This window comes from Diaphorina citri, unplaced genomic scaffold (assembly GCF_000475195.1).
Source record: "Diaphorina citri unplaced genomic scaffold, Diaci psyllid genome assembly version 1.1 scaffold1794, whole genome shotgun sequence".
Lineage (NCBI taxonomy): Eukaryota > Metazoa > Arthropoda > Insecta > Hemiptera > Psyllidae > Diaphorina > Diaphorina citri.
Window position 1 is genome coordinate 38,487 of NW_007379220.1, and position 18,280 is coordinate 56,766.

The 18,280-nt window shown below is 40.9% G+C and overlaps 1 protein-coding gene across 1 annotated transcript in view; it reads left to right on the forward strand.

Annotated features, from left to right (window-relative positions):
* LOC103517276 overlaps positions 1-18,203 on the forward strand; it is a 35,869-nt gene extending 17,666 nt beyond the window's left edge. Inside the window, exons 4-10 of the mRNA XM_026829433.1 lie at positions 2,479-2,543; positions 4,020-4,672; positions 7,685-9,554; positions 13,165-13,370; positions 14,132-14,243; positions 17,723-17,975; positions 18,150-18,203. Of these exons, the coding sequence (XP_026685234.1) occupies positions 2,479-2,543; positions 4,020-4,672; positions 7,685-9,554; positions 13,165-13,370; positions 14,132-14,243; positions 17,723-17,975; positions 18,150-18,203 (3,213 nt within the window). The remainder of the gene's footprint in view (positions 1-2,478; positions 2,544-4,019; positions 4,673-7,684; positions 9,555-13,164; positions 13,371-14,131; positions 14,244-17,722; positions 17,976-18,149) is intronic.
* The last annotated feature ends 77 nt before the right edge of the window (positions 18,204-18,280 follow it).

An 18,280-nucleotide genomic window follows, 5' to 3' on the forward strand; every position in this document is an offset into this window, starting at 1 on the left:
GGTTTTTTTTTTTTATATTAGTTGATAGTTTACTTGGTACCTACTGTCGATTTTGTGTTCAGTATCAATTACGACTTGGTTTAATTCACCTATAATTCTACTCTTCATGTAGATTTTGCAGATTGTAGAATAGCTGTATTATTTTCATCCCAGCGGGGAATGTGTTGTTTATGGTATGTGGTGTGTTTATTTGATATAGGTACCTCTAATGTATTGTACCTCTAATGTTTTCATTTGGTCGGTTTTTTTTTTATATTAGTTGATAGTTTACTTGGTACCTACTGTCAATTTTGTGTTCAGTATCAATTACGACTTGGTTTAATTCACCTATAATTCTACTCTTCATGTAGATTTTGCAGATTGTAGAATAGCTGTATTATTTTCATCCCAGCGGGGAATGTGTTGTTTATGGTATGTGGTGTGTTTATTTGATATAGGTACCTCTAATGTATTGTAAATGGCCTCCTGAGGGCACCATATAAGATTATCGTTTTCTTCGTGGAGAAGTGCGAAATCTCACCCACTATATTCCCAATATCCCAATCTAAACTGTGTGAAAACACTAAGGTCGAGTTTTACCACCGTGGATTGTCTCAGGATTGATAGGGAAATCCTCGTTTCATCTCAATCCCGAGTTGGTAATCCCTAGTGTAAAAACTAACGCGTACAAACCTGCATTACTAATTTACAAATCTCTCCATTGAACACAATCATGGTAAAAAATAAATAAATAAATAAATTAAAAACAATCTCAGATGCTGTATCATTTTCACTTTCTTTTTCTCACTTTTGCCATAGATTTCTTCCTCTTCATCATTATTTGGTATGTTATAATTATATTGTTCATTTGGTACTCTGTGTCGATTTTAATTGGATGGAAGTGAGTGTGCACTAATTTTTCAGATAATGGTGAATTGTGTTTTCGCAAACAACTTTTGATACTGATTTCCTTCGGGGGTCTTAATTGTGTGTTTTTGCATTATAATACCTAGTGTGGTGTGGAAATGGCGTTTTGTGTACGGGAATAAGTCATGTGCTAATTACTTTTAACACTTTACCACCCATTGGTGTTCCAGAAATGAAATTTTCTTTTTTAGATATCTGGTAGGTTAGTGTGTTAACCATTTAGCTCGCGTTCCACAAAAAAAAAAAAAAAAAAAAAAAAAAAAAAAAAAAAAAAAAACTTAAAAAAAACTTTCAACAAACTAAAAAATTTGACTAAAAAAAAAAAAAAAAAAAAAAAAACTACAGAAAATCCTTAAAAATAACTTGCAACAACTGAATAAATTGGACTAACTTTTTTTCTGCAAGGGTTCATTTTCAAGGTATGTCGAAAATTTCTTCCGCTTTTTCTTTGACGTTCTCTTCACTCTCTTATTAGATTAGTACATTTGGAAACTTACTTTGTAGTGTTTCTGGTATGGAAACCAAACTTTGGACGCTATCGGGTTAAAGTTCGACGTAAATATTTCGATGTTTTTTTTTTACTAGTTGCTGAAATGTTTCTCCTGTACGGAGTCTAATTGGTTTGTAGATAAAGATAACATGCTTGTACCATTCTTCAACAAGTCTGGCTGAGGGACTATAAACAGAGAGTAAATCAGCGTCTACCTAGGGGACTATAAACAGGGAGAAGACTAGCCCAAATTTCCTCACGCTATATCAATAGCGAAGGTTGAGTGCGAAGGGCTTCCCACTCGGAAAATTTCGTGTAGCCAAAACCAGTTGGCCTCAAAGCAATCAATAGCGAAGGTAGAGTGCGAAAGGCATCCCACTCGGAAAATTTTGTTTAGCCAAAACCAGTTGGCCTCAAAGCGATCACTCTAAAGCTGATTGAGAGGCCGTGAAATATTGTTTGTATTCCATATAATCTAATAGATAGAATGGACAATGACAGACAAAATTAAAGTACAGACAAAAGAAGCAAATCAATTAGCATTGTAAAAGTGATATAATTGGGTTTTTAAAATTCTTGTAATAGATTTCTGTTTTGTGATAATAGATAATCTATTTTCGTACCTCGAATTATTTAACAGATTAATCAAACCGAATTTAAAATAATAACAGAAAATAATAAAATAAATTAACAACTAAAGTTTGATCAAAGGTGGGGTCTACCACCCTAAATTGAACCTCGTCAACTTTTTGAACTTTCTAATAAAAATTCAATTTGAGGTATGAAAAATTCATACCTCGAATTGAACATACAAGAGCTTTTAACATATATATGTATCACTCTAAAATAAATTAACAACTAAAGTTTGATCAAAGGTGGGGTCTACCACCCTGAATTGAACCTCGTACCTCGTCAACTTTTTGAACTTTCTCTAATAAAAATTCAATTTGAGGTATGAAAAATTCATACCTCGAATTGAACATACAAGAGCTTTTAACATATATATGTATCACTCTAATAGTCTTGTAACAATGAAACCGATCAGAAAATCGGCTACCTCTCGACTTATCCGACCTCTGTGATTACAACTTGTGTTCTATTGCCTACTTTTTAGGTTGTCACAGAATGACGCCATATGGACTACCTCGTAAGTAAACCCAATGGAAAGTTATAAACCTGCCAAAGTTACCATAAGCATAAAAAAAAACATACACCCAAAATAAAACAGCAAAGTCAAGAAAAAAACTATATGCTGAGACAAAAAGCTGAATTGACGCACGTCAAGATGTGACACAAAAGGAACAAAAATGGCAAAATTTGAATGAAATTGTGCTTCGAAAATTTTGAAAGTTGCCCCCAATAGGTAAAACGGCAACTGATTTGATTATAAACATATAGATAGCCCTCGCAATTTGTAAGTATGCACTAGTTAAGCTTGTGAGTTACAAGTAGACATGTCCCTTTGTTCAGGGTACGTTGGGCTTAGGTCTGTACTTATGAATGGGAGAATACAAGGGAATGTGTTTACATAAAAGCGGGTTCTAATGTCTGCTTACACGAGCCTCGTAGGCAAGTCTAGCTACTAACCTCGTGTAAACAGCACTAGCATCCAGTAACATTTTAGAAGAACTTGAAACATTGCCACATGTGCTTCACTCGTATCGAGTGATTGACTCAGTGGGGGAGAAAAGCTAATACATACGAGGGCTTAGAGAAAAGTGTCTGGTTTTCGGTATGGGAATTTGGCTAAAGAGGGATCTTCGAATGTTCCCTTTATATTTAGAAATGATTCCTAGTTTGGGGGGAGTAGGTTGTGTTGTAGATGTAGTTATGTAGGTTGTGTTGTAGTTTAGATATGTAGTTGGCATAATCCCCCCTCCTGCTCGCTACTCGATTGAAGTAGCTACTCAATTGTCCTCACGAGGCTGAGTGCACCCTCCAACTCCAAGCACAGATCCAAAAAAAACCTCGGCCCCGCCGGGAATCGAACCCTGGCCTCCTGTGTGCAAGCCTTTAGGGGTGGAGAAGCTAATGTAAAAGGTGGAAAAGGGAAAGAAAAATTCGAATGCGGGCTAATGTCGTTTCACATTTTAGTGTCATTGGGAAAGGAAAATGGGCTTTTAGAGGAGGCGGATAGCTTGCCTCTGAAAGGAGGGTGAGACCCACGCCACTAAAAAGACCTTAACAGTTAAACAGTGACGTTAGTCCTTTGAAAAAAAAAACGAGCAGATATTTATGGTACTATTTACAGTACAGTACCCGAAAAGAAACAGTAAACGCCTGCCTCGGTGGTGTAGTGGTCAAGGCGCTCGCCTGGTAAACAGGAGGGCGTGGGATCGATCCCAGCCGAGGCATGGAATTTTATCCTCATTTATTTGATATTTTGACCACATAATAATGGAGCTCTAAGGGTTAGGTGGTAGATTAAACGAGGGCTTAGAGAAAAGTGTCTGGTTTTCGGTATGGGAATTTTGCTAAAGAGGGATCTTCGAATGTTCCCTTTATATTTAGAAATGATTCCTAGATTGGGGGGAGTAGGTTGTGTTGTAGATGTAGTTATGTAGGTTGTGTTGTAGTTTAGATATGTAGTTGGCATAATCCCCCCTCCTGCTCACATCATCAGGTGGTGTGGCGGCTCCAAGGCGAACAAGAGAACATTCCGCTCGTGTCATCTGGATGTCAACAAGCCCCTGCCCTTGTACTATGCAGACGAGTTACCTGATCTCCAGGACTACAGTGCAGGGCGCGCAGTCCCGCAGATGCCGTCAGGCATGGAGAAGGATGAAGAGGCCGAGCATCACCTGCAGCGCGCCATGGTCACCGGGCATGTCATCCCCACGCCTGAAGTATACACTATTGATCCTACACTGTACGACATGCTGTATCCGGCATGCTTCACCCTCCCCAGGCGACTTATCCATATGCAACCTTTCGCCCTGGAGCAAGACATACCAGAGTATGATATCGACTCGGAGGATGAAGAGTGGTTACGATCTCAAGCCAAGAGTATCGACCTGCCCAACGCCAAGTTCGAGGAGATGGTGGATCGGTTGGAACGGAACAGTGACCATACAGTGGTGAGTGAACAAGACGCCAAGTCTCTGCTGCGAGATTATGATGAGAGTCTGATCATTGCCGTGTATGACTACTGGCTGAACAAACGATTCAAAACCAAACACAACCTCCTACCGCAAGTGAAGACAGAAGTGCGAGGCAATACAGCGGTCAATGATCCGTACGTGGCGTTCCGACGGAGGAAAGATAAAATGCAGACGATAAAGCCAGCCACTCACTATCAAGTAGACCTGACAGGTACACCTGATCAGGTATGCCTGACACCAGATGAGCACACACACTATCAGGTAGACCTGATATGTACGGCTGAAAAGGTCCGAAAATCTGCCCAGGATGAAAATCGCACCGGCGGCGACCTAGCATTTACAAGCCAATCTCCAAAACAAGTTGTACACTTGTAAACAATTCTCCATCAGTATTATATTTGTAAGCCTTCTAAGCGCTAGGCCGCGGGTTCGATTCCCGCCCGGGCGGATTTTATCCTGAACGGATGATGTTCGTTCTCAGAACGGCTGGCTTTCTCCTATATTGTCTTCCTTCTCTCTTCGATTTCGGGACGATAAGACCTTAGCAGTTACAGTCCCCTCTATCAAACTTCCTGCAAAAGTACTACATATCACTAAAAAAAAAACCTGGAAAGAAAGGGCTACCTTCAAAGCTAACTAGGCCCGTTTTTTATAAACTGGTGAGGTTTGGTTTGATGGCGAAATGACTCTTATGGCAGTCCCATTAGTCTTAGTCATAACTCAGGTGCAACCTAAAGATCAAGAAATGGTCTTGAGAAAAAGCATGGTGCCCTAAGACCTAGGCATAACACGTACAATAGACATGCATGTTAAATAACCAGTGATAAGAATGTAGATAGGTTTTATGTGAGTAATTTTACGTAGAAGAATTCCAATTGTAGTAAGATCAATTACCAACCTCAGTGGTGTAGTGGTCGCTACTCAATTAAAGTAGCTACTCAATTGTCCCCAACAGTCTGAGGGCACCTCGAACTCCAAGCACAGACCCGATTTTTCTCTAAAATGAGTATCATTGCCGTTTTTTTTTCGTAGCAATGGAACAACTAGGTACTACATTAGAATACTGTGGTCTGTGTCGTAGCATGCCCATCCCGTGCTATGTCCCTCATCATACTACGAGATGATCGTGCGATTTATCCCCATCCGTGTCACAAGCTTTTACGGATGGGTATACCATTTATGTGAATTTTTTTGTTACGTTGTAATATTAATAATAAATGGAATCTTGATAAATCTATAACTAATGTTTCGTATTTTCTCCGTCTGATTTCTGTTGTAATATTAATAAATGGAATCTTGATAAATTTATAACTAATGTTTCGTATTTTCTCCGTCTGATTTCTGTTGTAACATTAATAAATGGAAACTTGATAAATTTATAACTAATGTTTCGTATTTTCTCCGTCTGATTTCTGTTGTAATATTAATAAATGGAATCTTGATAAATTTATAACGCCGCAAGTGAAGACAGAAGTGCGAGGCAATACAGCGGTCAATGACCCGTACGTGGCGTTCCGACGGAGGAAAGATAAAATGCAGACGAGACAATTTGACCACATACTAATAGAGCTCTAAGAGTTAGGTGATAGAAAACGCCTCCGGCGTTAACCTCGTCTAGTGGTTACCTTCCACTCAAGAGTCTATTATTATTATTATTTATTTCGTAACAATTAAACAAATGCAGTCAAATGCTACATTAAACTCGTGTGGTCTGTGTCGTAGCATGTCCATTCCGTAGTATGTCCCTCATCTCGATAAAATTATTTTTCAACGTATAACTTCTCGTTATTGTTGTGTTGGCCTTTATTTTCACATTCATACAAGAACGGTACACACTGCCCATCTATCCGGGAACAATCAATGTTCCAAAGGATAGGTGGGTTGGAAATTTTGAACAGTCGTAGTTGACATTCAACTTATTATTATTTATTTCGTAAAAATTAAACAAATGCAGTCAAATGCAACATTAAACTCGTGTGGTCTGTCACTCTGTGTCGTAGCATGTCCATTCCGTAGTATGTCCCTCATCTCGATAAAATTATTTTTCAACGTATAACTTCTCGTTATTGTTGTGTTAAGTACAGTCAATGTAACTCACCTGACTGTGCTGGGAGGTTGGTATATGCAGTCCGTATTCGCTAATCTTATATTATAAGAACGAGATCCATTCACTCATTCACATTTCACATTTCATAGTTCACACACTGATCGCTCTATCTCTAGAATCCCCAAAGGGGGCGCCATGCAAAAAAGTTTGAGAACCACTGACCTAGAGACACGAGATTTACATAGGTAAAACAATAGAGAAACTAGGCAATCAGGGAGGAAAAGAGAGAAAGATCAAAACTAAGGTGGATCTGGTGGATAGATAAGGTTGAGCAGGACTTGGGAGAAAAAGAGATATCAGGGGAGGGTATGGAAGGGTAGGATAAAGGAGGGTAACGCCGACCGCCAGTAAAATGGGGAAAAAGTGGCGTCAAAGAAGAAGATCATTGTCCACCTATGTGACCGAATGGTAAAAACTCTCAAGCTGGTATAACATGGATAGCTTTGCCAGCGGCCGGAGGCCGTATTGCCTTTTATGTATTAACGAAACGAAGTACACTGACCTTGGCGGCGGCAGCAGGCCTATTACTAAAAGCAATATTTTTATTCTGTATAAGTATAACATAAGTAGCTTTGCCAGCGGCCGGAGACCGTATTTGTTCAGATGAACATATTACCAAAAGGCAGCATTGTATTTATTTATTACGAAGATAACATGGCTTTGCCAGCGGCCGAAGGCCGATCAGATAAATGTAAATGTTTCTGACCATGTTTCGTGTTGTTTCTCTCTGTTTCGCAGCGCATCATGCATCAGTATCCTCTGCATCGTATTAGTTACTGTGCGGACGACAAGGCGGAGCGTCGGTTCTTCAGTTTCATCGTCAAGGAGACGCCGGAGTCCGAGCAGCACATGTGTTTCGTGTTCCTGTCGGACAAGCTGGCCGAGGACATTACGCTCACCATCGGACAGGCGTTCGATCTCGCCTACAAGTAAGAAACATATGACGGTAGATAGGGAGGGTGATATGTTAAGTAGAGCCATATTCGATTATGTGACTTTTTTTATAGTCAACATGGCTGAGAACCAATGAGATTGTGAGATTCCGCTTTGTGAAGCAAGCGTGGACGGCCATGCAGACGAGGAAGAATAGAAAGAATGATGAGTCGAGTTATGAGAAGATGATCAAGCTGAGCTGGGATCTGACGAGTGCGCAGGATATTGTAGAGATGATTAAGAAGAGAGAACTACTCAAGAAGGATCTGGTGCAAGTGAGCATCGATATCTTCAAGAAACGCTACGAGTTACAAGACTGGACGGGACAACAATATCAGGAAGCAATCCTAGTGAGTAAAGCACTCCGACATAACACACCACTCTCCAGTCACAACAAGTACAATAACTCATGGAGTAGCACGCATCATCCGGTGCATAAGAAATACAACAGCTATGTGGATGATGAGATTATACCTAAGAAAGAAAAACGCCACTACAAGAAGCGAAAACTGAAAAGCGTGCCGCCTGCCTCTAGTGCAGCAGATGTGAATGCAAGCTGTCAGTTCCGACTGAGTTCTGATGATGAGCAAGGTTCCCCACAACTCAGCAGTAGCACGCAGCACACCCAGGTAGAGGATAACTACTTTACATTCCGTCGCGCGGGCGGCGTGTCGTACCACGCGCCCAAGTCTACACTAGGAGACTGGCCCTGGGCAGGCGGGACAGATGTCAGGCATCGCTTCAACCCTGTGTATATCCGTACGCCGGTCGCGCGGTGTATAGGGCTCGCGAGGCGAAGGATAGGCAGGGGCGGTCGGGTGATATTGGATCGCCTGGGACCCTCCATGGATGATCTCTGGCGAGACTTGGATGTCCAAGTATTGGAACGAGAGAGGTACTTCCGACCCAAGACCCCGCCCAACTCCTTCAGTGATGAGAGTGAAGTGGAAACGGATGCCAAGGTAGAGACGTTCAAACCTTACCTTGAGATAGAGGAGGTACATAGTGGTGGCAAGGTCCCCCCTAGCCCCGCCAGTACGGTACGAAGCACGCACATAGAAATCAACTTCCATAAACCATTCCAAATAGAAGAGGATACGACCACCAATATCCTCGAGCGAATCTCGGAAGATACAGGACACGGTAGTATTCTAGATCCATTCTATAAGACATTGATCAAGAAGAAGCTAGACCTGATGAAAGCGGGCAGCTCCCTCATTGAGCGATGGAACAAACTCTCCACGCATGTTGATATGAAGGATGAAGTCCCTTACTTGTACGAGGATACGCTGGGCAGTTCCAAACTGAGTCTGACAAATAGTCGGAAGTCTTTTTTAGATACTGCCGCCTCGGAGCGAATTGCTAACAAGCGAAAATATGATCAGCTCGCATCATCCTGTGTGGATAGAGATGATGAACCAACCTGTCCCAAGTGTAAATGTGTACGCTTTGTACATGAAGACTTGACGAGGAATGAGAGTGAGAGAAACACAGCACTCCGAGATGAGCTGCATAACAAGGATGTGAATGAGATCGCCAGGAAGTTGGTGTACTATCTGTGTGAACGTATTGAGATTAACGAACAAATACGCGCCGAGCTTGTGAGTCAACTGAAAGCGATACAAGAAGCGCAGGCCGCTGATACGTTTAACTCTATCAAGCGCGAACCACCGGATCCTAGCGCGCCGTGTACATGTTCTCATAGTATGTCCTCTTGTCTGCGTCATAGCACGCCGGACGCACCTCACCCGTCCCCCCGCCCAAGGCTTCGTGATAGGTTAAATAATGTTAGTCATTCAATTTGTATCTGTGATAACTTCCCCTCTTCCTCCTCCCTCCCCCTCTCCTCTCAACTCCTATCGAGTGGCCAATGTATGCTCACCCACCGAGCGCCCGAAGACGACCCCGGGGATCGAACCCAGACCCTCGGTTCTCAGGACGAGTACCTGCTCCCTGGCTCTGGACTCGTGGTGAGACGTGCAGACAGACACTCGGCAACCCTGGCTGATACCGACAGGTGAGACTTGACAACACAGGAAACGAAACAGTTTTCTTAAAGTTGAGGGAAAAAGAAAAAATCAGTACAATTTAGTACCTTCACACTTCACACGAGACAAAAATAATTTAGTACATTAATACAAGACCAGAAAATTCAGTACTTTTTAGTGCATTCACAAAAGACAATCTGTTCATTTTAGTACATTAATACAAGTCCAGATAATTCAGTACTTTTTAGTACATTTACACAGGACAATCAGTAATTTTAGTACATTCTCACGAGACAAAATAATTCAGTTCATTTTTTTTTTTTTTTTTAGTACCTATGTACTAGGTAGTAATTCAATACTATTTATCAGGGTTTATACGCGGCCTGGAATCTGAAAAAGTCACGGAATCTGAAAATCGGCCAAAAAGTCATGGAAAATCGTGAAAATTTAAAGAAAACCTGGAAAAGACATGGAATTTGCCATCCGGTCAAAAATTAAAATGTTCAAATTAAATATCAAGTTTTTCCGAAAAACTGCCTGCGGCGCATTCCCCCTCACATTCCTTGACGTTCTGCACATTGCATATTTATTTAAATGAAGGGGTAATCTTACTGATTTTTAGTGTGGATGTCCAAATTTTCTGAAAAAGTCATAGAATTTCATTCCGGGAAAAGCGTATAAACCCTGTTTATTTCTAAAAGTTTTTCTACGTAGCTATAGAAAGCTAAAGCTCTATAAAATTATCAGGGATTTTCTTCTTTTGTAAAGACTGACGATAAACGCCGACTTGTATTGCCAAATGGACAGCACGGGAAAAGGCGAAGAAAAAGAAGAGGGAACTATAAAGCCAGCCACTCACTATCAGGTAGACCTGACAGGTACACCTGATCAGGTATGCCTGACACCAGATGAGCACACACACTATCAGGTAGATCTGATATGTACGGCTGAAAAGGTCCGTCTGTCAGGTCTATCTGATAGTGAGCGGCTAACCTTACACTTTACCTTACCCGACAATTTTATGAGTGTGATTGAAAGAAACTGTTGAGCCAGCGCATCTGCCTTGTAAGCACTAGGCCACGGGTTCGATTCCCGCCCGGGGCGGATTTTATCCTGAACGGATGATGTTCGTTCTCAGAACGGCTGGCTTTTTCCTGTACTGTCTTCCTTCTCTCTTCGATTTCGGGACGATAAGACCTTAGCAGTTACAGTCCCCTCTATCAAACTTCCTGCAAAAGTACTACATATGCAGGGTCCACAAATTGTGTTTAAACTCTATGTTTAACTCTGGGACGAAGCAATCTGGTTGGCTAAAATTAATGGAATTTTTTGAATCAACCAATCTGATTGCTGAATTCGAAGGTTGAAATTGAACCGAATGTGAACACACTTTGTGCTTCCGACCATAAGTATCTAATGTTTATCATTTTAAAGGGACTTGTAATTTTGGGCCATTAATAGATTGTATTAAGAGGACTTATCGTCCCGAAATCGAAGAGAAAAAGTACTCGGGATGGGAAAAAGCAATGTTTGTGCTCAAACCGACGTCACATTTACTACGGGTTTGGGGTCGATTCCTGAAACTGTCAACACACACCATGAAACTCCTTTTTCCTTTTCACCCTCAATAATTGTTTATGAAGAAAAAGAGAATGGATGAACGTATAAACGAGTGAGAAAAGGGAGTTGAGAGAGCAATTACTTTGTGATTTTTATGGAATATTTCGCCTGACAGATTTGAACTGTGGTCCTTTCATCAACTCATCATTGTCATTTTTCACCAAACTTTAATAATATTGAAAATTGGTTTGTATGGAAAACGAATACCACTTTTGAGTGTCACATAAAGTGAAATATTGGTATAAACGAGTGAGAAAAGGGAGTTGAGAGAGCAATTACTTTGTGATTTCTATGGAATATTTCGCCTGACAGATTTGAACTGTGGTCCTTTCATCAACTCATCATTATCATTTTTCACCAAACTTTAATAATATTGAAAATTGGTTTGTATGGAAAACGAATACCACTTTTGAGTGTCACATAAAGTGAAATATTGAAGGGGTAATCTTACGGTTTTTTTTAGTGTGGATGTCCAAATTTTCTGAAAAAGTCATGGAATTTCATTCCGGGAAAAGCCTATAAACCCTGTTTATTTCTAAAAGTTTTTCTACGTAGCTATAGAAAGCTAAAGCTCTATAAAATTATCAGGGATTTTCTTCTTTTGTCTGTCTTTAATTCACTTTTACCATTATATAAATAGTCGTGTGTTTGAATGGATTTTGCGTCAGCCAATACACAAGGTCCGCGGTTCAAATCTCGTTCTTAACGCAAGTTTTTACAATGTCTACCTACCACAATTTATTATGTGACTTTTTTATAGTCAACATGGCTGAACCAATGAGATTGTGAGATTCTACTTTGTGGGGCAAGTGTGGACGGCCAAAGCGGAATCTCATTGGTTCAGCCGTGTTGACTATAAAAAAAAGTCACCATAAATGTAATAATAATAAAATACGGCTAAATATAAAACGAGAGAGAGAGCAAGCAAGCGAGCGAGCGATTTCAACGATCACAGTGACGTTTTTTTTTCCTTTCCACCATGATAACTTTTGAACGATTTGTCTGATTTTGATGAAATGTCTGAGCTTTTTTGGGGATAGATAAGTGGTGAGGATAAATGAATGGAAAAATAGTCGCCCGGCCGTTGATCGATGTCGATCGACGAGGTAAATCTGTGTTGTCGAGGCAGTGTGGACGGTTGTCGACATCGATGGATGGCCGGTCGACTATGTGTGGACACACTATGATAGAGTCGTATTTTATCATGCCCCGCTGTGCTCACAGAGGCAGGCAGCAAAGAGTTGATTTTTTTTTTACTCTTTGTGCGTAAGGACGTTGCCACACTTGCTTGCCACGGGCCACTTGTGTATTTTCAATGGTTATTTGAAAGAGGGCCTCTGAGTGAAATTTTTGCCATTTCTTGATGAAAAAATTTCAAGAATTGAAGAGTTTGTCTCTCATATTTCAAGGGATATGTTTTAATACATGGGTTTCTGAGGGTAAACACCATGGGATATGCTTTGAGAATCGAGTTACTAATGTTGAAAATTCATATCTCCTTGGTGGAAGTTTCACAGAGAGGATTAATAAAATACGACTTAGTTCTCTCAGACACCTCTTTCAGTTGATCAGTTGGTTTCTCTTCTCTCATGTCTAACTGGTTTCTCCCCCCTCGCTTGTGTTTCCCAGACGGTTCCTCGAGATGGAGGTGCAGCGTCGTCTGATGGTGCTCCAACAGCGGGTCAACAGTCTCGAAGTTGCTAATGTTGAAAATTCATATCTCCTTGGCGGAAGTTTCACAGAGAGGATTAATAAAATACGACTTGGTTTTCTCAGACACCTCTTTCAGTTGCTCAGTTGGTTTCTCTTCTCTCATGTCTAACTGGTTTCTCTTCTCTCATGTCTAACTGGTTTCTCTTCTCTCATGTCTAACTGGTTTCTCTTCTCTCATGTCTAACTGGTTTCTCCCCCCCTCGCTTGTGTTTCCCAGACGGTTCCTCGAGATGGAGGTGCAGCGTCGTCTGATGGTGCTCCAACAGCGGGTGACTGGTTTCTCCCCCCCTCGCTTGTGTTTCCCAGACGGTTCCTCGAGATGGAGGTGCAGCGTCGTCTGATGGTGCTCCAACAGCGGGTCAACAGTCTCGAGTCGGAAAACGCCGTCCTCAAGAAGCGTCTGACGGACCTAGCGACGTCCGACGTCGATGTGGCCACCTACATGCGGGTGCATGGCCTGACGGACCTGACCCTGGTGGAGACGACGACGAACGGCAACACTGGAACTAACGGTGAGTTTTTTTTTTATCATTATTTTTTAAGAATTGGCTTTATTTTTTAATAAGACAGAACAAAAACAAAGAAAAGGATGAGGGAGAAAAAAAAATGGAATTAAAACAAGATATGTACAATTTTATTGTACACCCTAGTTCACAGGTATACCTAGGTATCATTTTCACGAAGTATCGTTTGTGCTCCATGCTTATATAACCTATTTTAACACATAATTCGATTTCGCAAAAAAATGTCACTTGTACCTTTTGTGAAGTACAGGGTTTATACGCGACCTGAAAAAACTGGAAAACCTGGAAAAGTCATAGAATCAAAAATCGGCCAAAAAGTCATGAAAAATCGTGAAAATTCAAAGAAAACCTGGAAAAGTCATGGAATTTGTCACCCGGTCAAAAATTAAAAATGTTCAAATTAATTATCAAGTTTTTCCGAAAAACGGCCTGCGGCGCATTCCTCCTCATATTCCTTGACGTTCTGCATATTTTATTTAAATGAAGGGGTAATTTTTACTGATTTTTAGGTATTCTGCCCCCTATCTTTCTGGAAAAAGTCAAAAAAATTTTCATCAATAATGATGATGATGAGCTCTTGGTGCTGTTATTTTACTGGTTTTGCTTTTCAAATTTTGAAACCATGTTGTGTTATGAACACCATGTTGTGTGTTGTTTCATTTTTTGAAGGATACACATCGGGATAGTTACTTCCCCTCCCCTACCTTATACCTCCATGTATTATTTTACATTACATATATGTTCCACAGGTATGACGTCACTTCTTCTCAACCTAAATGATACCCCCACCACTCCGGCTGTCACTAATGGCTCCTCAGTCCCCCCAGTACCACCTCGCTCCTTCCATAATGATTTACTGAGGTAAGCATTTCGCATTTCCCTTCTGATTGATTCAACGGTTTTCGTTAACTCACCTGACTGTGTGAGGAGGTTGGTATATGCAGTCCGTATTCGCTAATATTCAAATACGTTAATCAATTACGTATTAGTATTTTTGGTAAACTTCCGAGTTTATGACCCGGAAGTTAATTGAAATCTGGCATTTTCCGATTCCCATTTTTGATTTTCGGCGATCTTCAGCTCTACCTCCACTTCTCTACGTAGTAGGTACTCACTGAACTTTAAATTTGGACCAATTCCAATATTTTCTCATCATTTGTGTACGAAAGTAATGGAAGGTTAAAAAATGTGATATATTAACTCAAAGAAATGGCATTTATTTTATGGGTTTAATAACATGATACATAATGTTTACAACAAAAGACCTTGTTTAATAAACTCAAAAGAGAGAGAGAGTGAGTGAATGAATGAGTAGTTAAAAGTAGTGTGTTTTCTCAGAAGGGATATTTCGTCAAGTAATATTTTATGGTGAAATAATAGACGAAGTAATTTTACTGTTATTCCATTTATTATTATTACTATCACAATCAATGATCCATTACACAGCTCTGCTATACATACATATTTACCTGAGAACTCTATTAATTATTATTTTTGTCATGTTTGTATTTTTTTTTTTTTTTTTTTATTATTAGAATGGAAAACTTTTGGTAGTGGGGGGTAAAAAAAGGACGATTAAAAAATCAGCTGATAAAATTTTACCGCCAAAACTTCCTACACATATTTCTAATGTAAAACAAAATGGCGGATCGTAATGAGAGAACAAAAAAACAAATCTCAAATTCCCTGTGCTAAAGCAGAGCTTTTTCACAACTTTAGTGGATATATCACAACATTACTATGTGCCTCCTTTGCAATCAATTTCCATATTTCAATAATCTTTTTACCCTGCTAATGCCGCTACTCGATTGAAGTAGCTACTCAATTGTCCTCACGAGGCTGAGTGCACCCCGAACTCCAAGCACAGATCCGAAAAAAACCTCGGCCCTGCTGGGAATCGAACCCGGGCCTCCTGTGTGCAAGCCTTTAGGGGTGGAGAAGCTAATGTAAAAGGTGGAAAAGGGGAAAGAAAATTTCGAAATAGGGCTAAATGTCGTTTCACATTTTAGTGTCATTGGGAAAGGAAAATGGGCTTTTAGAGGAGACGGATAGCTTGCCTCTGAAAGGAGGGTGAAACCCACGCCACTAAAAAGACCTTAACTGTTAAACAGTGACGTTAGTCCTTTGAAAAAAAAAAAAAAAAAAAAACGAGTAGGTTTGGACTACCTCGTAAGTAAACCCAATGGAAAGTTATAAACCTGCCAAAGTTACCATAAGCATAAAAAAAACATACACCCAAAATAAAACAGCAAAGTCAAGAAAAAAACTATATGCTGAGACAAAAAGCTGATTTGACGCACGTCAAGATAGTGATGGTTATACTGTACGAAATTATATCCCACGATGTTTTTCCTGGGAATTTTTTACCGTTATGAAGGTTTTCTTCTGTGACTTTTTCAGGTGCGTGAAGTTAGCACCACAACTTTTGCTGCGAATTTGTACCAAAGCCCATCATTTAGTACCCATTTTGTTCCATCAAAACGGCAACACTGGAACGTCGAACAGCGCCGGCGGCAACACTGGAGACTCCAAACCCACCGCGCAGACTAACGGGGAGTTTTTTTTTTTTTTTTTTTTTTTTTTTTTTAGAATTGGTTTTATTTTTGAATAAGACAGAACATAATAACAAAAACAAAGGAAAGGATTGGGGAGAAAAAAAAATGGAATTAAAACAAAATATGTACAATTTTATTGTACACCCTAGTTCACAGGTATACCTAGGTATCATGGAATAGTCATGGAATTTCATTCTGGGAAAAGCGCATAAACCCTGAAGTAGGGTGTACATATAGCTGTGCCCCTCCCCCCAGGCACAGCAGAATGCCTTGCCCCCTCGTAAAAATCTGGGGGTATATCCGTCCAAGTCTGGGACAACTGGGACATACTGTATATTGTGACGTATGAGCCAACCGTGCCCTCCACTTATGTAGGCCACCCTTTCGTAGAAGCTTAACCCAACCTTTAGGGCTGTCCAGCCCCTACACCTAAACCTCAGATTAAGCTTTTTGTGTATGGGGTTAAGCTGGTGTAGGCCAACCTAGTTAGCGTGGAGGGTAACGCGTCTGCCTTGTAAGCGCTAGGCCGCGGGTTCAATTCCCGCCCGGGGTTCGTTCTCGGAACGGCTAGATTTCTCCTATTCTGTCTTCTTTCTCTCGATTTCGGGACGATACGACCTTAGCAGTTACAGTTCCCTCTATCAAACTTCTTAAAAAAAAAAAAAAAATCAAGGAGCTCAAGTAGTGGAGGGAGGGTACCCTATACCTCATGTGTTATAAAAGCGTGTCCTTAAAAAAATGTAAACAAACCGCCATGTTGTGCTCATAAGAGTGGCGCGAATTTCAAATTTTGAGAACCATCGGGTTCATTAGTCACTAATGATTAGGGCATGATTATGAACATTATTTTAATATGTAACGAAATGCTTTTAAAAAGGCAGATGTTTCACCGCCGTTTTTATTTTGTAGTAATGAAACAATGGCTACATTAGAGTCGTGTGATCTGTGTCGTAGCATGCCCATCCCATAGTATGTCTCTCATCACATGGGCCAGAAGAGACGCAATATTTCCCATTGAGGTGCTGTGTCTACACGAGAACACCAGAAAGTACTCAAACGAGTACAAATTTTTGTCGATGGTGGGATTCGAATCCGGGACCTTCTGCATGGTAAGCAAGCACGTTACCACTGGGCTAACCGTGCCCCCATCTTGTATTTTACACCCATAAAATACACGAAACCTTGTTCAGACTACTGGAGTAAAGGGATTTTTTAGTCTTATTCGAGCAGGATAAGCAAGCTAGTATATCTTAATAAACTGTAGGTGCTGAAAGCATAACCTTACCACAGAGTGTTTTCGGTACTTCAGCTCTCACAAAATGAGCAGTGACAAGTGTTCTTATAGGGTTAGGTTACAAGAGTTTTAGAAATACCGGGTCTGTGTAAGTCGAATGGGTGACGTCAAAGAAAACCCTTTACACTGTGTTAATTCTCAGTGGTAAAATCGGCCATAAGCCCATAAGTAATCCGTTGGAACCCTTCGCTGTGGAGGCCATGGGATTATGGAGCGTTGACTTCATAATCCCATGTTTAGCTGGGTCATTTAGGCAAGAAATTGTTTGATACGAGAGAATCCCGTTCCAAGCATTTTCTTGCTCAAAAGATTGCTCTGACCATCTAGAGAGAAAACCTAGGGTCTTTACCAGAGGGTAGAAATTTTAGTGAAATTTTTTACATTGGAATAAATAAAATTTTCTTCTTCTAGGGATAAAATATTTCATCCGTTGGAATATTTGTAATTGATTATCGATTGTTATTAATTGTCGTCTCTTTCTTCCCCCGCAGTGAGCTCGCGCTAACGTCTAGTCCGGGAGGCGCAGGCAGTAGCGCGGTGGCGCCATCTGTCGGGCGCAAACTCGAAGGTCTCCTCCTGGATGATCTGCTCGAGGATGACTTCGACCCACGCGCTCACGAATCCGCCTCTGGGAGCGCGAATAGCGCAACTGGAAGCGCGAGTAGCGCGAGCGTAGCGCCTCCGCTGCTGGCACCACCGCCGCAGACGCGACGCGGCAACAACGCGGCCTCGAACTCTTTGTGCGTAAGGACGTTGCCACACTTGCTTGCCACGGGCCACTTGTGTATTTTCAATTACCACACTTGCTTGCCACGGGCCACAAAATAACCATTTGAAAGTGGGCCTCTGAGTGAAATTTTTGCCATTTCTTGATGAAAAAAGTTCAAGAATTGAAGAGTTTGTCTCTCATATTTCAAGGGATATGTTTTAATACATGGGTTTCTGAGGGTAAACACCATGGGATATGCTTGATGGAGCTCTAAGGGTTAGGTGGTAGAAAACGCCTCCGGCGTTAACCTCGCCTAGTGGTTACCTTCCACTCAAGAGTC